The sequence below is a fragment of the Phacochoerus africanus genome, chromosome 2, assembly GCF_016906955.1.
Source record: "Phacochoerus africanus isolate WHEZ1 chromosome 2, ROS_Pafr_v1, whole genome shotgun sequence".
NCBI lineage: Eukaryota > Metazoa > Chordata > Mammalia > Artiodactyla > Suidae > Phacochoerus > Phacochoerus africanus.
This window is the reverse complement of record NC_062545.1, coordinates 132600844-132625137: the sequence shown is the minus strand read 5'-3', so window position 1 is coordinate 132625137 and position 24294 is coordinate 132600844. Positions and strand designations below refer to the sequence as shown.

Sequence of the window (24294 nt, the reverse complement as noted above, 5' to 3'; positions counted from 1 at the left end):
ATGGAACAAAATATTTTAAAGTTTTTGTGTGGTCGAACCCTTTAAATTTTGGGTTATTAAAGCATAAGTCCTTCTAAGTTCATAAATAATTTTTGTAACAGATTATACCTTTGTATGCTTTCCTTACATTGTAAATACTGTGTAGGTTGAAAAAAAAAAAAAATTAGAGTGCAAAGGGAGTTCCCATTGTGCTGCAGCGGAAACGAATCTGACTAGTATCCACAAGGATGCCGGTTCAATACCTGACCATCCTCAGTGGGTCAGGGATCCAGGGTTGCTTCGAGCTGTGGTTTAAGTTGCAGACATAGCTTGGATCCTGCATTGCTGTGGCTGTGGTGTAGGCTGGCAGTTGCAGCTCCCATTTGACCCCTAGCCTGGGAACTTCATGTGCCACGAATGTGGCTCTAGAAAAAAAGCCAAAAAAAAAAATGAGAGTATAAGGAACAACCATAATAAAGATAAATTTACAGAAAAATGAAAGAATTATTTTGCCCTTTCCATTAGTTGTCTTCATATGTTTCCTAAATATGCTTTTTATTTTTTAAATTTAGTATTATCATTATTTTTTGCTCTGCAGCACATGGAGGTTCCCAGGCTAGGGGTCAAATCAGAGCTGCAGCTGCCGGCCTACACCACAGCCACAGCAATGCCACTGTATCTGAGCCTCGTCTGCACCTACACCACAGTTCATGGCAACACCGGATCCTTGACCCGCTGAACAGGGCCAGGGATCAAGCATGCATCCTCATGGATACATCCTTAGGTTCATTACTGCTGAGCCACAACAGGAGCTCCCTAGCTTTTTTTTTTTTTTTTTTGTCTTTTTGCCTTTTCTTGGGCTGCTCCCATGGCATATAGAGGTTCCCAGGCTAGGGGTCTAATCAGAGCTGTAGACGCCAGCCTACGCCAGAGCCACAGCAACTCGGGATCCGAGCCGCATCTGCAACCCACACCACAGCTCACAGCAACGCTGGATCCTTAACCCACTGAGGGAGGTTAGGGATTGAACCCGAAACCTCATGGTTCCTAGTCAGATTCGTTAACCAATGAGCCACGACAGGAACTCTCTTTTTTTTTGGTCTTTTTGAGTATGTTTTTTAATTAAATTGTATACATTTGTAATTTCCTCTTTGCCTATCTAATATGTAGTGTTCTAAAATTTAGATCTTAAGTCATGTATATATGTATTTCCGCATTTCCTTCTTTATATTGCTTTCATTTTTTTTTCCTCTGTGTTTTTTCTTTTCTTTTTTTTTTTTTTGTCTTTTTGCTATTTCTTTGGGCTGCTCCCACGGCATATGGAGGTTCCCAGGCTAGGGGTCAAATCGGAGCTGTAGCCGCCGGCCTACGCCAGAGCCACAGCAACGCGGGATCCCAGCCACGTCTTCAACCTACACCACAGCTCACGGCAAAGCGGGATTGTTAACTCATTGAGCAAGGGCAGGGACCGAACCCGCAACCTTATGGTTCCTAGTCGGATTCGTTAACCACTGTGCCACGACGGGAACTCCTGTGTTTTTTCTTTACATGTAATTTGGGTTATTCATTATTAGTTTTCATTGGTAACTTCCCTCTTATTGTGTCGTAGCAACCTTTTTTAGTTCTAATACTTTTTTGCTGTGAAACTTAATATGTTGGATAACTTTATAATTATCTTTACTTTTCTCTTGTTTGTTCATAGATTAACTTTTTAGCTGTGAAGACTTTTACTTTTTAATTTTTAAATTTTTAATTAAAAAAATTTTTTTTTTTGTATTTGTAGGGCCACACCTGCAACATACAGAGTATCTCAGGCTGGGGGTCCAATTGGAGCTGTAGCCACTGGGCTATACCACAGCCACAGCAATTTCAGATCCAAGCCAAGTCTGTGACCTATACCACAGCTCACAGCATCGATGGGTCCTTAACCCACTGAGTGAGGCCAGGGATCGAACCTACATCCTCATGGATGCTAGTCAGATTCATTTCCACTGAGCCAGGATGGAAACTCTCTCAATAGCCTTTAAAATTTTTTTTTGTTTTCTGTGTCTGTGGGTCTATTTGTGTTTTGTATATAAGTTCATTTGTATCACTTTTTTGAGATTCCAAATGTATGATGTTTGTCTTTGGCTTACTTCACTTAGTATGATAATCTCTAGCCACCATGTTGCTGCAAATGGCATTATTTTATCCTTTTTTATGGCTGAGTAGTATTCCATTGCATATATGTACCACATCTTCTTTATCCATTTATCTGTCAGTGGACATTTAGGTTGCTTCCACATCTTGGCTGTTGTAAATAGTGCTGCAGTGAACATTGGGTTACATGCAACTTTTCAAAATAAGGTTTTCTTTGAATATATGCCCAGGAGTGGGATTGCATGGTCATATAGTAATTCTGATTATAGTTTTTTAAGGAAGTTCTATACTGTTTTCCATAGTGGCTTTATTATATTCTAACCACAGCATAAGAGGGTTCCTTTATCTCCAAACTCTCTCCCAACATTTATCATTGGTGGACTTTTTGATAGTGGCCATGCTGACCAGTATGAGCTGATACCTCTTGTAGTTTTGATTTGAACTTCTCTAATAATTAGTGATGTTGAGCACCTTTCCATGTGCCTTTTGGCTACCTATTTCTCCTTTTTTTATTTTTTATTTTTTGTCTTTTTCTAGAGCCTCACCCGCCATATATAGAGGTTCCCAGTCTAGGGGTCTAATCAGAGCTATAGCCGCTGGCCTATGCCAGAGCCACAGCAATGCAAGATCTGAGCCATGCCTGCAACCTACATCACACTCATGGCAATGCCGGATCTTTAACCCACTGAGCAAGGCCAGGGATCGAATCCTAAACCTCATGGTTCCTCGTTGGATTCGTTAACCACTGAGCCATGACAGGACCTCCTATCTGTTTCTTCTTTGGAGAAATGTCTATTTAGATCTGCCTCCACTCCCACCCCCTTTTTTTCTTTTTTGGCTATACCTGCAGCATGTGGAAGTTCCTGGGCCAGGGATTGAATCTGAGCTGCAGCTGCCACCTAAGCCATGGCTGTGGCACCACTGGCTCTTTAACCCACTGCATTGGGCTGGGGATTGAACCCATGTCTCTGCAGAGACCTGAGCCACTGTAGTCGGAGTCTTTTTTTTTTTTTAATTTTTTTTGTTGTTGTTGTTGTTGCTATTTCTTGGGCCGCTCCCGCGGCATATGGAGGTTCCCAGGCTAGGGGTTGAATCGGAGCTGTAGCCACCGGCCTACGCCAGAGCCACAGCAACGCGGGATCCGAGCCGCATCTGCAGCCTACACCACAGCTCACGGCAATGCCGGATCGTTAACCCACTGAGCAAGGGCAGGGACCGAACCCACAACCTCATGGTTCCTAGTCGGATCCCTTAACCACTGCACCACGACGGGAACTCCCCTGTAGTCGGAGTCTTAACTCACTGTGTGCCACAGCGAGAACTTCTTTAGTAATCTATTTTTTTCTAGGGTTTTCCAGACAGAATCTCACATGAAAATGGTGAAAAAGTCAGAAATTGCAGGTAAGTTTGTTACTATAATCCTGCTAAATCTGTTTTCTGCATAATCATGAGTGGCTAAGCAGATAATTGGTATAACTTAATATCCATCTTATTGCTTAAAAAAGTGTAACTTGAGCCATGGAGGCCAGAAAGTAAGGTGCATAGTTAGTGATTTCTTTTATTGTTGTTAATGTCTTTAAGGAATTTTTCTAATGCTCTATTGGTGTGTTATTGAAAACCTTTAATCTTTTCTTTATTTGTAGAAACAGAAACAGGAGGAAATGTTCTAATTATACAGTAAGTAAGAAAAATGTGATACAAATTATTCTTTAAAAATTGTACGTTCCAGAGTTCTCTTGTGGTCTAGTGGGTTAAGGATCTGGCATTGTCACTACAATGATTTGGGTCACTGCTCTGGCACAGGTTTGATCCCTGGCCTGGAAATTTCTGCATGCTGTAGGCACAGCAAAAAAAAAAAAAAACCAAGAAATTATGTATTCCTCTTTTTGAAGTGTTTTTTAAGGTTATATTATTTTTATTTTTTATTTTCATCTCCTTTATGTGGGAGACTTAGGATTAATTCAGAAAGCAAATTCTGGAGTTCCCATCGTGGTGCAGTGGTTAACGAATCTGACTAGGAACCATGAGGTTGCGGGTTCGATCCCTGCCCTTGCTCAGTGGGTTAACGATCCGGCGTTGCCATGAGCTGTGGTGTAGGTCGCAGACATGGCTCGGATCCTGCGTCGCTGTGGTTCTGGTGTAGGCTGGTGGCTACAGCTCCGATTCAAACCCTAGCCTGGGAACCTCCATATGCCGCAGGATCGGCCCAAGAAAAGGCAAAAAGACAAAAAAAAAAGAAAGCAAATTCTTTGTGTAGTTTAATATACTGCTATAGCTGATAAGTATGTGTATTATTCAGCATATCCTTTTAAGAGTGATGAATTACTCTACTTTCACAAGTAAATCCTTAAATACATTAGGTGCCCCTGTTGTGGCTCAGGGGTAGCAAACCCAACTAGTATCCATGAGAATTCGGGTTTAATCCCTGGTCCTGCTCAGTAGGTTAACGATTTGGTGCTGCTGTGATTTGGGGTGTAGGTTGCAGATGCAGCTGTGATTTGACCCCTAGTCTGGGAACTTCCTATATGCCACATGTGTGACCCTAAAACAAAACAAAACAAAACAAAAACAAATAAATAAATAAATGCATCAGGTAGTACAAAATGATAAATACCAAGTCTTCAGATTTTTCTCATTGAATTAGTTTTTTCTTATTATAAAGTTACTACAAAAATTAAATAGCAGTAGGGCTTGTACAAATGAAAAGATGCTTGTGTGAAAAAAAGAATGTGTGTGTATATATATATATATAAACACACACATATAATTGGGTCACTTTGCTGTACAGCAGAAATTGAGAGAACATTGTAAATACAGTATAATAATTTTTTTAGCAAGTTTCTTCATCATAAGGAAAATACAAACAAGTATATTCAGATATAATTTTTTGTCTAATTTAAGAATATAGGTATAAATTATAGAAGGCGTTTGGCAATTAGTGGGTATAAATTGTAGAAAGCAGTTGGCAGTATCATTCAAAGTTTTAAATGCACATACCCTTCGGCTTAGCAATGTCATGTCTCAGAATTTATCTTACCAATATGCTTGTAAGTGTTTTAAATGATGAGTATATAAAGTTATTCACTGCAATGTTTATTTTAATAGTAAAAGATGTGAAAGATTCTAAAGGCCCATCAGTAAGGGACTGGTTAAATAAATAACAATTTTTCCATCTTATTGACTAGTTTTGAGCTGAAAAAAAAAAAAGATGCTCTTCATATGCTGATACAGAAGGATCTCTAAGTCATATTGCTTAGGCTCCTCATAGATAGCCACTGCTGTATCTTGGATGTCCCTGCAGATTTCTTTTTTTTTTTGCTTTTTTAGGGCTGCACCTGTGACATATGGAGATTCTCAGGCTAGGGGTCAAATCGGTGCTATAGCCATCAGCCTACTCCACAGGCACAGCAGCCACCAGATCCGAGCCACGTCTTCGACCTACACTAAAGCTCATGGCAATGCTGGATCCTTAACCCAATGAGTGAGACCAGAGATGGAACATGCATCCTCATGGATGCTAGTCAGATTCGTTTGCACTGAGCTATGACAGAAACTACGCAGAAATTTTATTTGTATAGCCAAGTGCATGTTTATCTTTTTTCCACTTAATTTTTAGTTTATATTGGATTATAGCTTTTACGTATATCCAAGTGTATATTTTTTTATGTCTTTATTTATTTATTTTGCATTTTAGGGCTGCACCCGTGACATATGGAGGTTCCCAGGCTAGGGGTCCAATTGGAGCTACAGCTGCTGGCCTCTGCGACAGCCACAGCGACTCAGGATCCGAGCCGAGTCTTCGACCTACACCACAGCTCACTGCAATGTCAGATCTTCAGCCCCACTGAGCGAGGCCAGGGATCAAACCTCATGGTTCCTAGTCAGATTTGAAATGCTTCTGCTGCTCCATGACAGGAATGCCTATCCAAGTGCATATTTATCTTTAGCCTTTTTTTTTTTTTTTTTTGGCTATAGCTCTGGCATGTTGAAATTCCCTGGCCAGGGATGGAACCTACACTGCAGTTGCAGCCTGCACCTCAGCTGTGGCAACACCACTTTGTTAATGTTGTTACATACAGATCTGTCCTCAATCTATTACAATCTGTTGTTTGTCTGCACCAACAATTTATAGTCAGCTCCCCATTGATGGATATTTAGGTTGTTTCCTTTTACTTACCTTTTTTTAAAAGCTAAATTTCTAGAAAATGAGTTGCTTAATAGGCCATTTTAAGACAATAAAAAGGATGTGTATTAGGCATTTTTTATAATATTCTTGCAACTTTGATTTCTGAAAAAATTTAATGGTAAGGTCCTTTAATTGTTTTGTAATTTTTTTTCTGCTAGTATTAGATGAGTCTTTTTCTGCCTATGGGAGTTCCTGGGCCAGGGGCTGAATCAGAGCTGCAGCTAAGGCCTACACCACAGCCACAGCAACATGGGATCTGAGTCACATCTGTGACCTACACCATAGCTCGGAGCAATGCCTCATCCTTAACCCACTGAGCAAGGCCAGGGATCAAACCCACATCCTCACAGAGAGAATACCAGGTCCTTAACCTCCTGAGCCACAATGGAAACTCCTAGATGAGTCTTTTTTTTAAAGATATTTTTGGAGTTGTCTACCAGTCACCCTGTGAAAACCTTCCCTACACTTTTAGCTGTTGTGATTCTTGATAATTGTCCAAATTAGAGATTTTGAGATTACTTTTCAATTTTTAGGAATAACAACCCAGAAGAAAATCATTGTGAAATTACTGGTGAGTATGATCAGAATATTTTTCTTATCATACATATTTTTCTTCGTCTAGGTTCCTTGAAAAGTGATATGTAAGAGAACCATGAGCAAAATATATGGAAAGAGTGTTGATATTTATACAAAATCTGTAATTTAAAATGTCACAAACTTACTTATATTTCTCTCACACCTGCTGTTCCTCTTGTCCTCTGTCTTGAACTCCCACTAGCTCAGTCATTCACTCAAGTCAGGAATTTTTTTTTCTTTCCGCTGTCCATTTGGCCCTACTCTGTTTCAATTCTGTCTCCTAAATATCTTGCACCTATGTTACTTATTCTCTGTTCCTTCTGTCAGTATTTGAATTCAAGTTCTCACAGTTCTTTCTTGGGCTATTGTATTTAGTTTCTTATCTTTCTAATGTATTTAACATATTTCTAAATCTGATTATATTACCTCCCAGCTTAAAGTTGTTCAGTGACACTTTTTTGCTTACAGGTTAAAACCGAAACTCATTAGCATAAACTGAGAAAGCGTTTTATAATTTGGCTTGTTTTCTTCTCCAGCCTTATCTCTAGTCTTATGTAAGTATCCTGTGCTCTAGCCCATGAATACCTGCTTGCAGATCCCCATGTAGACTTTTCTTCTGCTTGTATCCATTTGTAAATACTATTTCCTCTACCTAAAGTGATCTTCCTAATCCACTTTGTCTAACAGTCTTCTCATCTTTCACTTAGTTTTCACTTCTAACTTTAGTGCTATTCAAAGTAGCCAGTCCACAAACTTATGGTCCATGACAGAAAATGAGCTGTACTAGAATGTAAATCCACTAGACAATAAGCTACTGTTTAGTTAGCTGACTTTTTTTTTTTTTTTTAAGCAAAACTTTACTTATGAAAGGAATTTTATATCAGCTTCAAGCTCCTTATCTTATAAGTGTTTCACAGACTGGCATCATACATTAAGTAGTATTGGGTTAAATTGAGCCTTTGCTAAATAAAACCAAGGAGTTAGTTGCTCTGTTTTATGCTCGCACAACACCCCTTTTATTTCTCAGTCTATTATAGCATTTGTTATACTATATTTTAGGTATTTACTTTTGGCTCTCTTATTAAACTATGAACTCTTTTAAGTCTAGAAATTTTGTTCTTTGTGGTTTAGTATATAGTTGAGTTTGGGGACACATAACAGATTCTGAATCAATATTTGTTAAATAATTGAGGGGAAGCTTGATTTATAAATATGACATTTTCTTTTTATGGCCATACCTGCAGTGTATTGAAGATCCCAGGCTAGGGGTTGCTGGCCTGCTCCATGGCCATGGCAGCGCCAGATCTGAGCCAAACCTGTGACCTATGCTGCAGCTTACAGCAATGCCAGATCCGTAATGCACTGAGTGGGACCAGGTGTTGAACTTGCATCCTTATAGACGCTATGTCAGATTCTTAATCCTCTGAGTCACAGCAGGAACTCTGGAGATGTTTAATAAAAAGCCTATAATTTGGGAGTTCCTGTCGTGGCTCAGCAGTTTATGAATTTGACTAGCATCCATGAGGATGAAGGTTCAATCCCTGGTCTTGCTCAGTGGGTTAAGGATCCGGCGTTGCTGTAAGCTGTGGTGTAGGTTGCAGGCGCATCTCGGATCCTGTGTTGCTGTGACTGTGGTGTAGGCTGGCAGTTATAGCTCCGAAGCAACCCCTAGCCTGGGAACCTCTGTATGCCACAGGTGCGGCACTAAAAAGCCAAAAAAACACAAAGCCTATAATTCATCATATTCAGTTGAGTTTTCCATAAACTCTTTAAAATACTCTGAAGATTTGCTTTTAAACTTTATTTTGCATGTATTTCTTATTTTATTATAGCATCTTCAGACCCTTCCTTATTTCCAAAGTCCCATCACCTAAACCTTTATATTTCACATCTAAAATGTCTTGGGTTCCTGCTGTGGTGCAGCGGGATCAGTGGCATCTCTGCAGTGCCAGATGCAGGTTCAATTCCTGACCCAGAACAGTGGTTTAAAAGGATCTGGTGTTGTTGCAACTGTGGCTTGTATCTAATCCCTGGTCCAGGAACTCCATATGTCGAGAGGTGGCCAAAAAAAGAAAAAGTATCTTGAATATAATTTCTTATTTCCATTCTTATTGTCTCTTGCCTTAACATAAACTTTCAACATGTTGTATCTGTACAGTTAGAGTAGCTTCCTCATTGGTTCATCTTCTCTTGAATCTGTCTTCTTGTCCTTCTCTTGAATTATTTTTGTAAAATGCACATCTCATTTTACAAAGGGAACATCAAGAGTCCTTACATAGTATAAAAGATACTTCAAAATTTTAGTCTTAACATTTCAATCTTATCGGTACTCTTTACTATGTAACTTCTGTTCAGAAAATAAATGGAAAAGCGAAGGAAGAAAATAAGTAGTTTATACTTTCCACCTTTAGAATCTCACCTTTCAAAATCTCTACCACATTCTGAAAATATTTCAGTCACACAGAAAATACAGTAATCACTGATCTCTCTGTTTCTAAAATGGGACAATTAAGTCTTAGTGAAATTTAATACCTTAGTCCTTAGGAAGGAAGTAGTAACTAAAAAAACTTTAGTAAATACTTACAACTGATGAAGCACCCAAGAAAAGGAAAATCAGGCTCTTGGTGATACATATTTTTGTCATTGACCCACTGTTTTTCTTTTTACTCAATAGGGATGAATACATTGCTTTGTGCTCCCATTCAGACCCAGATGCAGCAGAAAGAGGTATGAGTTCATGCAAGTGCTTCATATTTTAATCTTCCTTGATGGTTAAAACTTAAGACACGGAGTTCCCATCGTGGCGCAGTGGTTAACGAATCCGACTAGGAACCATAAGGTTGCGGGTTCGATCCCTGCCCTTGCTCAGTGGGTTAACGATCCGGCGTTGCCGTGAGCTGTGGTGTAGGTTGCAGACGCGGCTCGGATCCCGCGTTGCTGTGGCTCTGGCGTAGGCCGGTGGCTGCAGCTCCGATTCGACCTCTAGCCTGGGAACCTCCATATGCCGCGGGAGCGGCCCAAGAAATAGCAACAACAACAACAACAAAAAAGACAAAAAAAAAAAAAACTTAAGACAGGAGTTCCCATCATGGCTCATTGGTTAACGAATCCAACTAAGAACCATGAGGTTTCGGTTCGATTCCTGGCCTTGCTCAGTGGGTTAAGGATCCGGTGTTGCCGTGAGCTGTGGTGTAGGTCGAAGATGTGGCTCGGATCCTGCGTTGCTGTGGCTCTGGCGTAGGCCGGCAACTATAGCTCCAATTGGACCCCTAGCCTGGGAACCTCCATATGCTGCGGGAGTGGCCCTAGAAAAGGCAAAAGAAAAAATACAAAAAATAAAAAAATAAAACTTAAGACAAAAAATTAAAGGTAATGACGTGATTTAGGGATTACTTACCAAAGTGGACCAGCATAGATTAGAAAAACTACCCAGCTTTCTAGTTAACTAAGCATAGTTAAATCACTGCTAGTTTAAATAATAGGGAAATATAGTTAATATATCAGGACTTCTCAGACTTTAATGGGCATATGAATCATCTCAGGATTTTGTTAAAATATAGATTCTTATCTAGTAGATCTGGGATAGGTCCTGAGGTTCTATACTTCTAACAGTCTCCTAGGTGATACTAGTGCATTGGTCCACAGACCATACTCTGAGTAGCAAAGAGTTAGACCATGTCCTTACAGTTAAAACCACTATCTTCAAGGAAAACCCAACCCCTAAGAGTATAGAGTATATTCTGAATTAGCCATCATGCACTTATTCCTTCCAAGTCTTTTTTTTTTTTTTTTTTTTTAGGGCCACATCTGCGGCATATGGAAGTTCCCAGGCTAGGGGTTGAATCGGAGCTATAACTATTGGCCTGTGCCACAGCAATGCCAGATCCAAGCCATGTCTATGATGTACGCCACAGCTCACAGCAATGTCAGACCCTTAACCCACCGAGCTAGGCCAGGGCTTGAACCCACATCCTCAGGTTTATTACTACTCAGCCATGACTGGCACTCCCCAAGTCTTTTCTACTTAGAATGAGAATGACCTAATACAGTAATCAGAATTTTCATTATAATTACATTTGCTACTGTCAGTCTTTTTATTTTTTAGTCATTCTAATGGGTATATAATGTACCTTAACTTTTTATTTGTTTACAAACACTAAAAATAGGAGTTCCTGTCATGGCTCAGTGGTTAACAAATCCAACTAGGAACCATGCGATTGTGGGTTCGATCCCTGGCCTTGTTCAGTGGGTTAATGATCCAGCGGTGCCATGAGCTGCGGTGTAGGTTGCAGATGAGGCTCGGATCCCGCGTTGCTGTGGCTCTGGCGTAGGCTGGCGGCTATAGCTCCGATTAGACCCCTAGCCTGGGAAACTCCATATGCTGTGTGTGCAGCCCTCGAAAAAGAAAAAAAAAAATTATTTACTACACACCACACCATTGATTCAAACTAACCAATGTATTATGAAACCATTATTTTGAATTATTTATATAATACTCTTTACATGGTACATGTTGTAAAATACCTTTTTAGAACTTTGCATTTGATCTGATATATGTTGCTTTTGTTGTAGATTTTAACAGAATACAACCATGAAAGGAAACATGCAAATGACCAGACAGTCATCTTTTCAGATGAAAACCAAATGGACATGACAGCAAGTCACACTGTGATGATTACCAAAGGCCTTTTAGATTGTATGAAAAGTGAAAAGTCCACCAAGATAGATACCACATCATTTCTGGCTAACTTAAAGCTCCACACTGAGGATTCAAAAATGAAGGAAGAATTAAAATTTCCCATGGATCGAAACACTTCCTCAGAAAAGAAAAGAAATTTCAATGATTTTGTAAAAAAATTGAAAATAGGAAAATCGAATGCTTCTCCTTTTACAGGACCTGATAAAGAAAATTCTGAGATGGATTTTCATTCCAAAGACTCAAATGGGGCCTCCTCTATACATCAAATGCATGTATCTCTTAGTGTAGATGAAAATAGCAATAATATGACTAGATTCTTTAGAGAACAAGATGATGAGATGAATTTTACCCATTGTCATACAGCCAATATTCAGACTTTGGTTCCCACATCAAGTGAGGCCAGTGTAAGGGAATTTAAAGGTGATGATGATACAATTTATGGCAATGACTTAATGGACTTGACAGTTAACCACACTATACAGAAGTTACCTTCAACACGTAATCTGTCTGATATAGAAAATCAAACTCAGAATGTCATGATGGATGTTTCAACAGGTTATGGAACTAAAGCCCCAGGACAGAAGATAGCCTTTAAGGATAAACTGAATGATGCTTTTCAAGACCCTTCCTTAAACCCTAAAGGTGAAATACATATTACCAGAAGTCATATTACAGGGATAGAAATTCAGACAGTTACACAGACATCCAACCAAGATATCAGAACATTGGACATGATCCCAGGATCTATGTGTTCCAGTCCAGCTATTCAAGATTCTAAGACATGTTTCTCTTCTACTTGTAGTGATGCAATGGAACTAACCAAGTGTCTCTCAAGTATGAGGGAGGAAAAAAAATTGCTAAAGCATGACAGTAATTATTCTAAAATGTATCCCAGTCCAGATGCCTTCTCTCTTCTCAGAGAGAAAACTGTTTATTCAGGAGAGGATAGCATGGACATTACCAAGAGTCACACAGTTGCAATAGACAATCAAATTTTTAAACAAGATGAGACAAATGTACAGAGAGCAGCCACATCAGTATCTGAAAAAGAAATGGTGCCCCCAAATCATATAATTATGTCGGAGGATGGGGAAATGAAAGTAAATTGTAGCTCAAAGCCCCTTGTATCTAAGGAAAGATTGCAGCAGAGCTTGGAAAATCCTTTATTTATTTCATTGACTGACAAAAAGACTGAAATCTTCACAGATAAAGATATGGATTTGACTAAAAGTCACACAGCTAATTTAGGAAGTCAGTCACCTCTTGCCTCTTACAGTTTGGCATCTGTGAATGTCAGTAAATCTCACTTTCATAGCAAAAGTCCTTCCGATGAATGGGAAGAAATGACCAAAGGTCATATTGAATTATCTCAGAAAACAAACATAATATCTAAAAACATACCAAATGATACCTGGGACAAGGAAAAAGATCAAGTTTTGAAGATTGCACCCTGTCTTGATAAAAATTCTCCTCAGTCACCTGATATGCACCAGGACATAGCAGTGAGCCATAGTATAGTATACTCTGGTGGAGGTCTTGATAAACAAGTACAACTGGGAAATAACAGAAATACAATTTCTTGTGAGCAATCTTTGTTTCCTACTACAAAGCCATTATTTTCATCCAAAGGACAGTCTGCCATGAGAAGTCATAATATTGCTGTTAACAATCAAACAGTGGAATCTGTATCAGGCCAGAATTCTGAACTGCCTGAGTCACTGAGGAAAAGTGTAGGCAATTCCATGCCTGACTGTTCTCACAACGAGAAAATTATTTGTTCAAAGAAGGGGCAAAATATAGATTTAATCAAAAGTCACACTGGTTTCATTGGATTTGGCCCTTCTGAAGTTCTAGAACTGGGTAAGACTAATTTAGAAGACACTAACAATCAGCTAACAACAGTAAATAGGCAGATAGCTGTGAAAGTTGAAAAATGTAATGAAAGTCCTATAGAAAAAACAGGAGTATTTATTTCTAATGATACCATGGATTTATCTGAGGGCAAAAATAGACAGAAAACTGGAATTCTGAATGAAAAGCAAGACATCAAAATTTGTGGAAGGAAAAGTCTTGGCAGACTAAAAATTGATAAGACTATTGTATTTTCAGAGGGAGATGAGAATGATATGGATATCACCCAGAGTTATACAGTAGAAATAAATCATAGACCTTTATTGGATGAACATGATTCCCATTTGGTGCCTTTGGAAGGAACTTCTAAAACTGTTTTGTATACATGTGGGCAGAATGACATGGAGATCACCAGAAGCCACACAACTGCCATAGAATGTAAACCTGTCTCACCAGATAAAATAACCACTAGGCCTATAGACAAAACTGTAGTGTTTGTAGATAATCATGAAGAACTAGAAATGACAAAATCCCACACTGTTTTCATCGACTACCAAGCAAAGGGGAGAACTTTGCTTCCAGACCAACCTAACTTTGAACTATCCAAAAGAAAAAACCTAGGAAAATCAAAAGTGACACCAACTTCTGCTGAGGGGAGAGTTTTCTTTCCAGAGAATGATGAAAATGATTGTTCAGTAGCAAAAGTCATCCAGCTACTACCAGGGGAATGGTCTAATAGTCATCCTTTAGAGAAAGCTGTAGCATTTATAGCTGATGATAACGTGGAAGTATCTAATAAATCAGCCATTTGGAAAAATGACAAAAATGTACAACAGCCTGGATTTCAGAATGAACACTTGTCAGACAAAAGTCAGAGAAGGAAAAGCCTTAGCCTCAAGAATGACAAGAGCATAGCATTTTCAAAGAATGATGAAAATGATATGGATGTCATCCAGAGTTGTACAACGGAAATAAATAACAAATGTGTTCCTGAAGATAGAGAGGACTTCCGTTTGGTGCCTTTGGAAGGAACTTCCAAAACTGTTTTGTATACATGTGGGCAGGATGACATGGAGATCACCAGAAGTCACACAACTGTCTTAGAATGTAAAACTGTCTCACCAGATAAAATAACCACTAGGCCTGCAGACAAAACTGTAATGTTTGTAGATAATCACAGTGATCTGGAAGGTACTAAGTCCCACACTGTTTTCATTGATTGCCAAGCCACAGAGAAAATACTTCAAGAGTGCCCTAAATTTGGAACAGCAAAAGAAAAAACCTTGGGTGTTTCTTTTCCCAAGGATGATAGCTCTGTTCAAGAAATCACTAAAGAACAAACATTGGCTGTAGAAAACAAAATTGTTTTCCACCCTGAGCAAAAGCGTCATGTGATAACCTGTGTTCCTACTAATACATTGTCTGGAGGTCAATGTGAAACAGAAATCAAATTCCATAGCACTGCTATCAATGAAAAGGTCATGAAAGTTGCAGGCCAGGCCTGTACACTAGAAAAACCCAAAATTGAAAGCTGTCACTTAAATAGTAGAGATAGAAGAAATGTGGATTTTAAAAACAGTCCTGTAGCTTCTATTTTTGGATCTGGTGATAATTATTCCTGTTTACCTAATGTTACTTCCCTTTTTGATAATTTGGAGGGGAATGCCATGTCCTTATGTGATAAAAATGTAAAAGCCAGTTATTGCCCGGTGCAAAATGATCTTGCTTGTGCAGCTAATTTGGCCAGTGAACATTATTTGAAATCTGATGGACTGCCTCTTTCTGCTCCCTGTTCTTTGTTAGAGAAGGAAAAAGTTGTTCAAACTAATACCCAAGGACAGTTAGACCGTGTCATAACAGTGCTCAAAGATCAAGATCTGATTAAGGACCCCTCAAATCTACCAGCTAATGAAACTTTACTTGGTGGTGAAGATTTGGGGGAGATGACTAAACTTAACTCAAAGCAAGTATCTTTTAAGTTTTCAAGAGATCGGATGGAGGCCTTTGTTGATGATATTTGTGTTGCTTCTCAGCAGCATCGGTCAACCCAGTTACCTCCTTCACCTCAACAAGAACAGAGTATTGTCAATAAAGATGAATCAGTTTTGTCTAAAGCTGGAAATAAGAATGTAAATATTGTTAGAGGAAATTCTTCTGTACTTTCATGTGAAAATGACTCTAAAATGCTCAATAATGAGAAACAGTTTATTTCAGAAAAAGAACTGAAGGAAAATATTCAAACTGCCAAATGTAATGTAGTTATCGATTTCCATAGTAACTCAGACTTGACTAAGCAAGTTGTTCTAACTCATATCAATCCTAGAGAGACATCAGATCCTGTAATGGCATCAAATGCTGCAAACTTTAGTACTGTCAAACCAAATCTGAATAATTTGAATGGAAAAACTGAAGAATTTTTAGATTTCCAACCAGTTCATATACCACCTTCTCCAGAACAATTACTTGAATTAGTAAATAAGGCACACAGTGATATGAGTATAGTGCAAGCTACAGAAATACATAATGTTAACATAGTGTCTAGCAATGTTAAAGATGATAGAGATGAAGAAAATAAAATTTCTCATAATAAAGCTGAAACTAATTCTGTATCGTCAATGACAGTTGTAAAAGATAAAGTGAAGAGATGTTCTTTGGGTATATTTTTGCCCAGACTGCCAAACAAGAGAAATTGTAGTGTCACCGGTATTGATGACCTGAAGCAGATTCCAGCAGAAACAACTGATTTAAATCACTTGGAAACTCAGCCAGTCTCCAGTAAGGATTCAGGCACTGGATTTGTTGCAGCTAAACTGGACTTAAGTCCCTCTCAATATATAAATAAGGAAAATCTCCCTATATATCCTGGTGAGGTTAATTTGTCAGATTCTATTAGCATAGATATTGAGGAAAACGCCTTGACTGAGACATACCAAAAAGAGATTTCACCATCTGAAAATAAAATGGAAGAAGGCTGCAATAGCCAGAAAAGAACCTGGGTACAAGAAGAAGAAGATGATATTCAGAATGAGAAAAAAATCAGAAAAAGTGAGATTAGGTTTAATGATACTGCACAAGATCAGGAGGTGAGCTCTGTCTTAAAAGTAAGAAATGTTCTTTTTTAAAAAAATTATGTGGAGTTCCCATCGTGGCGCAGTGGTTAATGAATCTGACTGGAAACCACTAGGTTGCGGGTTCGATCCCTGGCCTTGCTCAGTGGGTTAAGGATCCAGCCTTGCTGTGAGCTGTGGTGTAGGTCACAGACGTGGCTCAGATCCCGTGTTTCTGTGGCTCAGGCTCAGGCCAGCGGCTACAGCTCTGATTAGACCCCTAGCCTAGGAACCTCCACATGCCATAGGAAGCGGCCCTAAGGCAAAAAAAAAAAAAATTTGTGAGCATTGGTTCCTTTGTGGCTCAGTGGTAATGAATCCAGCTAAGCTCCATGAGGATGCAGGTTCAGTCCCTGGCCTCACTTGGTGGGTTGGGGATCTGGCGTTGCCTTGAGCTGTGGTGTAGATGACAGGTGCGGCTCAGATCCTGAATTGCTGTGGCTGTGGTAGAGGCCACAGCTGTAGCTCCCATTAGACTCCTAGCCTGGGAACTTTTATATGCCAAAGGTTGCAGCCCTTAAAAAAAAAAAAAGGTAAAAAATTATGAGTATTGAATTTTAATTTTAGTCTTGGTTAAGTATGAATTGGTCATTTTCAATTATAGGCCTAGAGAAATACCTTATGTAGAATCTTAAGAAATTAATTGACCAGCAGCTAGATTTAAACACAATTTGAAGTGACAGATGGGCACAAAAAAATGACATGGAAAGTAGTACAAAAATTAGTGTTGAAATTGTGTAATTCTAAATATTCTATCACTTCTAATGATTGTTATTGTTGCTTTGCATATGAGAATCTCTAGGCATTGTATGTGTAGTTCCAAAAGTCATCTTCAGTGTTAAAATATTTGGAGGGTAAAGATGTGAATTTCATAAAGAAAAGCTGGACTGAATTTTCTTGGCTAATGAGGATACATAGAAGCTGGGAGAGTCCATTTCTTTTGAGGAAGGGAGAATGCCTAGATCAAGCCCAGTATCTCAAAGTGAAGTAAATGAGATTTTGTGTTTATTTAAAAAGACATAGGAATTCCCGACATGGCTCAGTGATGAATGAATCTGACTGGGAACCATGAGGTTGCAGGTTCAATCCCTGGCCTTGCTCAGTGGGTTAAGGATCCAGCGTTGCTGTGAGCTGTGGTATAAGTTGCAGATGCGGCTTGGATCCCGAGTTGCTGACTGTGGCGTAGGTTGGCTCCGACTGGACCCGTAGCCTGGGAACCTCCATATACTGCGGGAGCGACCCTAGAAAAGGCAAAAAGACAAAAAAAAAAGAAAAAATTTTAATGTTGAGGGAACACTATGATTTGGATAACTTGGGGAGAATACAACCTATGACTCAAACTGTTTTATAGGTGGAGAAATAAAGATTAGGAAGTATCATAAGTTCATAGACAAAGTTTAAACACTTTTGAGAACCAAGTAAGCTTAGAGGATGATTTCAGTGGTTCCATAAGGTGAGGCCCTGAGGAAATGGTTCATCTGTGAAACTTTGAAAGTAGTATCGGTAATATGAAATTTATAACTGAGTAGCTTCTATGAAAATTATTTCATAGATATAATTTTATTATTTTGTATAATAAATATTTATTATTATTATTATTGTATTATTTTGTTTAATAAATATTTTTTGAGGGTCTAATATGTCCTAGGTTCTGTTTAAGTCCTGGGAATGCACCAGTGGGAATTTACAAACAAAAATCTATTCTCATGGAGCATGCATTCTAGATATTGTCCTTAAAACCGTAAGTAGGCAGATAAATACGGCCTATAAAGTCAATTGGTTAAAATGATAGGGACCATATGACTTATTTGACTTCAGCCAAAGGAATCTTGATCCCCTGGGGAAGGAAGTACTAAAGCCTGGGAATATGTTTCTTCTCTATACTCTAGACAGGCCACCATATACAACCATTATTCTGTTCTGGTTTTTTGCAGTGTGGTAGCCCTGACCCTGGTGGCCAGTAGTTGAGTAATTGAATGGGTCAACATTTGGTAGCTCATAGGATCTGGCTGTAACCTAAATACCTCTGAGAAACCATTTGCTTATGCAGTATAATGCCTGAAGCTATTTCTATATATATATATATATATATATATAATAAATTGATTTAATGGCAAATACATGAAAGTGAATTAATGAAGCTTTGTTGACATTAATAAGTTTCATTTCCTTTGAGTATCTCAGTGAATTCAATATCTACTGGAAATTTTAAGAATTCTGTTTTGAAGACTTTCTGCTAATAAGACATGAAAAACAGCTTTGAGGAGTGTTTTTCTCATCTACTTCTTTTGGTTTACTCCAGTTTTAGTTACTGGTGAAATGAAACCACTTCAAAAAGAAAAAACCAGTATCCCACAGAACTCTTAAGGAGCTAGGGTGCTTTTAAATGAACATTTTTGTAAGATGGTTAAAAACAAAGGAAATGAAAACAAAACAAAACAAAGGAAATAGAAAACTGTGAGGAAGAATATGCTGTATTAATGGAACTGTCTCTAAATTGTGTTTTCCAGAAATTTCCATCAGACATCAATAAGTTTTTAAATACTCTGTCAGATTCATTTTCTTGACAGTTTCTTTATAAGGAGCTCTATTTATTTCTATATATATATTTTTTTTGTCTTTTTATTTGTTGTTGTTGTTGTTATTGTTGTTGTTGTTGTTGTTGCTATTTCTTGGGCCGCTCCCTCGGCATATGGAGGTTCCCAGGCTAGGGGTTGAATCGGAGCTGTAGCCACCGGCCTATGCCAGAGGCACAGCAACGCAGGATCCGAGCCGTGTCTGCAGCCCACACCACAGCTCACGGCAACGCCGGATCGTTAACCCACTGAGCAAGGGCAGGGACCAAACCCACAACCTCATGGTTCCTAGTCGGATTCGTTAACCACTGCGCCACGACGGGAACTCCCTATTTCTATATATTTTTAAATAAAATTACTTCAAACTCTAAAAGCCTAATAATTTGGCTGTAATTTATTCTAATTCTCTACTAAGGTATTTTATATGACCAGAGGATAAGTTTTGTGTTAGAAGTATTTCTCTTGGGAGTTCCTGTCATGGCTCAGGGGTAACGAACCCGACTAAGATCCCAAGAGGACTGGGGTTCAATCCCTGGCCTTGCTCAGTCGGTTAAGGATCTGGTGCTCCCATGAGCTGTGGTGTGATCGCAGATGCAGCTTGGATGCTGGTGTTGCTGTGACTGTGATGTAGGCTGGCAGCTACAGCTCTGATTCGACTCCTAGCCTGAGAACTTCCATAATGCCGCATAGGTGTGACCCTAAAAAGACAAAAAAAAAAAAGTGTTTCTCTTAGCATTCAACAAACATTTAATCATAAGTATATAGTGTTATGACTTTATCCTTATGATATTTATTGATCATTTCAGATTTTTGATCACCATGCTGAAGAGGATATAGATAAAAATGCTAACAGTGTGTTGATAAAAAGCCTGAGCAGGACTCCATCTAGTTGCAGCAGTTCTCTGGATTCAATCAAAGCTGATGGGACCTCTCTGGACGTTAGCAGTAAGACCTTCAAAAAGGCTAAATAATTGAAATCATCTGCTTACCTGGCTAATAATAAATGTATTTCAATTCAGGAGATATTTGAAATTTGTATAAGCTTTTTACAAGTTATAGCTTTTTACGAGTTATAAATAGTCGATAAGTAAAATGATAGTTTATTTTTAATTCTTAGTTATTTTAATAAACTGAGAAGTGTCATGTTATAGAAGTGATTTTCTTAAGAAGCTTTGAATTAGTATAGAAACATTAAATTGAGCCTTAAAACTGTAATACACCCTGCCTTACAACCATCTTTCCAAAAAGATCCTACCAGATAGCTTTAAGAACACAAACCAGGAGTTCCCACTGTGGCCCAGGGGGTTAAGAATCCAACATAGTATCCATGAGGATGCAGGTTTGATCCCTGGCCTTGCTCAGTGGGTTAAGGATCTAGTGTGGCCGTGAGCAGTGGCTTTGGTTGCAGATGTGGCTCAGATGTGGCATTGCTGTGGCTGTGGCAGAGGCCAGCAGCTGCAGCTCTGATTTGACCCCTAGCCCGGGAATTTTCATATGGTGCAGGTGCAGCCATAAAAAGAAAATTTTAAAAAAGCATGAAATATACATAAACCTAAAAGGTAACTAAAATTAAGTTTAATTTTGACTTGTTCTTCACCTGAATTTGCTTTACTTTTAGCACACCCCAGTACTCAGATAGAATCACAGTTTCTCAGAGATACTGTTTGTGAGCAGAGCTTGATGGAGGTATGTTAAAATATTTCTCATTTCTAACGCAACTGATTTCCTAATTTTATTTTCTCTTGTTTAATTTTTTTAATGTGAAATATTTTTGGCTATACTACCCAAGGCAATTTATGTATTCAGTGCAATCCCTATCAAATTACCAAAGACATTTTTCACTGAACTAAACTATGAAATATTTCAAATATACATAAAACTAGTTTTTAGGGTTTTTTTTTTTTATAAGGACCCAACATGGCAATTAATTATATGGAGTAAAAAACACAATTGGGAGATCTCAATTCTACTGTTACTGAATAACCTTAAGAAATAATATTAGGAGTTCCTGTCATGCTCAACAGAAATGAATCTGACTAGTGTCCATGAGGACGTAGGTTCGATCCCTGCCCTCTCTCAGTGGGTTAAGGATCTGGCGTTGCGGTAAACTGTGGTGTAGGTTGAAGACGCGGCTTGGATCCTGAGTTGCTGTTGCTGTGACTGTGGCGTAGGCCGATGGGTATAACTCTAATTCAAACCCTAGCCTAGGGACCTCCGTATGCTACGAGTGTGGCCCTAAAAAGCAAAAAAAGGAAAAGAAAGAAAGAATATTAGATAAAATCTGCTCAACTGTAGCCTACAACTATCTAGGTAATATTTCCACAAATATATGCAAAGTACTTTAAGCTATTTAGAAACAAATGAAGTGGTTGTTGTCAAAATGAGCTCCTCACCTTGAATGCACACTTTTTTTCTCTTTCCTCAGAAATTCAGAGATGGAAGAATAACAATAAAGGAGTTCTTTATACTTCTTCAGGTCCACATTCTAATACAGAAACCCCGACAGAGCAATCTCCCGGCCAAAGTAAGTTCAATTTCTTGGCAAAATAGTTATCTTAGTTAAAATATATTATACTTGCTTTTTAAACTACATCAAAGCAAGCATTTATTAAAAAACAAAAAAAGAATCTAAGGAAGCACATAATTCCTACAGAAAGTGTCCTACAGAAGATACATTTGGAGTTAGCATAAAAATTGATTTTTTTTAAATACCATGTGGAGTTCCCATTGTGGCACAGTAGAAACAAACCCAGCTAGTGTCCATGAGGAAGTGGGTTCGATCCTTGGCCTTGCTCCATGGGTCAAGGATCCGGCATTGCGTTGAGCTGTGGTGTAGGCTGCAGACGACGCTTGGACCTGATGTTGCTGTGGCTGCAGGGTAGGCCGGCAGCTGTAGCTCCAGTTCAACCCCTAGTCTGGGAACTTCCATATGCAGACCCTAAAAAGCAAGAAAAAAAAAAAAATCACAAATTTTGAAAAGTGAATTTTTGTTGTCATTTCTTGCCATCTATTTTGTTTTTTATACATTTTCCTGAATGCATGCTTTTTCCTATTATTTTCCTATTATAAAAACCTGGAGTTTTCGTCACGACGGCTCAATGGTTAACAAACTAGTATCCATGTCGGATGTGGGTTTGATCCCTGGCCTTGCTCAGTGGGTTAAGGATCCAGGATTGCTGTGAGCTGTGGTATAAGTCGCAGATGAGGCTCAGATCTGGCATTGCTGTGTCATAGACCAGCAGCTACAGCTCCGATTTGACCCCTAGTGTGGGAACCTCCATATGCTGTGGGTGCGGCCCTAAAAAGAAAAGACAAACACACAAAAAAAGAACTATAGCAGAAGTTTTTAATAAACATTTTTCAAAATAAAGATATATACAGAGTTCCTGTTGTAGCTCAGCAGTAACACCCAACTAGTATCCATGAGGACTTGGGTTAAGGATCTGGTGGTGCCATGAGCTGCTGTGTAGATCACAGATGTGGCTTGGATCTGGCGTTACTGTGGCCGTGGCATAGGCCAGCAACTACAGCTCTGATTCAACCCCTACCTGGGAACTTTCTTTTTTTTTTTGCTTTTTTAGGCCCACACTTGTGGCATATGGAAGTTCCCAGGCTAGGGGTGGAATCGGAGCTACTGATGTAGGCCACAGCCACAGCAATGTGAGATTTGAGCTGTGTCTGCGCCCTACACCAAAGCTCATGGCAACAGTAGATCCTCAACCCACTGAGCAAGGCCAGGGATTGAACTGGCATCCTCATAGAAACCAGTCAGATTTGCTTCCACTGAGCCACAGTGGGAACTCCTTGCCCCAGGAACTTTCATATGCCAGAGGTGTGGTCCTGAAGAGAAAACAAAAATCAGTAAAAATAAAAAATATTCAAAGTATCAGAATAGACATCTCTCCAAAGAAAATATGCGAATGGAAATTCTCATCGTGGAGCAGAAACGAATCAAGGAACCATGAGGTTGTGGGTTTGATTCCTGGCCTTGCTCAGTGGGTTAAGGATCGGGTGTTGCTATGAGCTGTGGTGTAGGTCACAGATGCGGCTCAGATCCTGCATTGCTGTGGCTGTGGTATAGGCTGGCAGTTGTACCTCCGATTGGACCCCTAGCCTGGGAACCTCCATATGCTGCAGATGTGGCCCTAAAAAGCAAAAATAAGTAAATAAGTAAATAAAAATTTAAAAAAAAAGAAAATATGCATATGACCAAAAAACAAATCATGTTCAGCATCATTAGTCATTAAGAAAATGCAAATTAAAATGAGTTGAGGAGTTCCTTTTGTGGCTCAGCAGTAACAAACTAGTATCCCTACTAGCATCCGTGAGGATTTGGGTTCTATCCCTGGCCTCATTTTGTGGGTTAAGGATCCACCATTGCCGTGAGCTATCGTGTAGGTCACAGATATAGCTTGGATCCTGTGTTGCTGTGGCATAGGTCAGCAGCTGCAGCTCCAATTTGACCCCCTAGCCTGGGGACCTCTATATGCCACATGTGTGGCCCTAAAAATAAAAAAATGAAATAGTTACTGTTTCACACCTGATAGGATAACTGTAGTCAGAAAGATAGAAAATAAGTATTGGCAAGGATGTGGAGAAATTGGAATTTTCATATATCGCTGGTAGGACAGAAAATGATGTAGCCACTTTAGAAAACAGTTGGATATTTCCTGAAAAAGTTAAACAAAATTATAATATGATCCAGCAGTTCTGCTTCAAGGCATATACCCAAAAGAACTGAATACATATATCCTCACAAAAACTTGTACATGAGCATTATTAATAGCCAGAAAGTGAACTGCTTAATGGTTATTTGGGGCTGGGATGGGACTGGAGGAGAATGGGAAATGACAGATAATTGGTATCAAATTTCTTTTAGGGGAATGAAAATGCTCTAAAATTAGCTTTTGATTGATGTTGTACAACCCTGTTAATATATTTTTAAATCGTTTAGTTGTATATTTCAGTGGGCGAATTATAGGATGTAGAAATTAGATCTCAATAAAGCTGTTTAGAGAAAAATCAGTTGCAGGAGGATTATGTATCTAAATGTGAGAAGTAAGTCAAAGATGGAAACTGGGAAGATAGTCATGCATCCCCAACCTCATCATTCTTTTTTTTTTTTTTTTTGGTCTTTTTGCCTTTTCTAGGGCCACTTCCTGCGGCATATGGAGGTTCCCA

At 39.0% G+C, this 24294-nt stretch overlaps 1 protein-coding gene across 1 annotated transcript in view; it reads left to right on the top strand.

Annotated features, from left to right (window-relative positions):
• The window catches only part of KNL1 (kinetochore scaffold 1), a 74467-nt gene that overhangs the window by 19215 nt on the left and 30958 nt on the right, over positions 1-24294 (top strand). The window contains 8 exon segments of the mRNA XM_047766701.1: positions 3467-3519; positions 3762-3795; positions 6838-6875; positions 9555-9607; positions 11453-16513; positions 19920-20058; positions 20732-20799; positions 21539-21637. Coding sequence (XP_047622657.1) covers positions 3467-3519; positions 3762-3795; positions 6838-6875; positions 9555-9607; positions 11453-16513; positions 19920-20058; positions 20732-20799; positions 21539-21637 — 5545 coding nt within the window.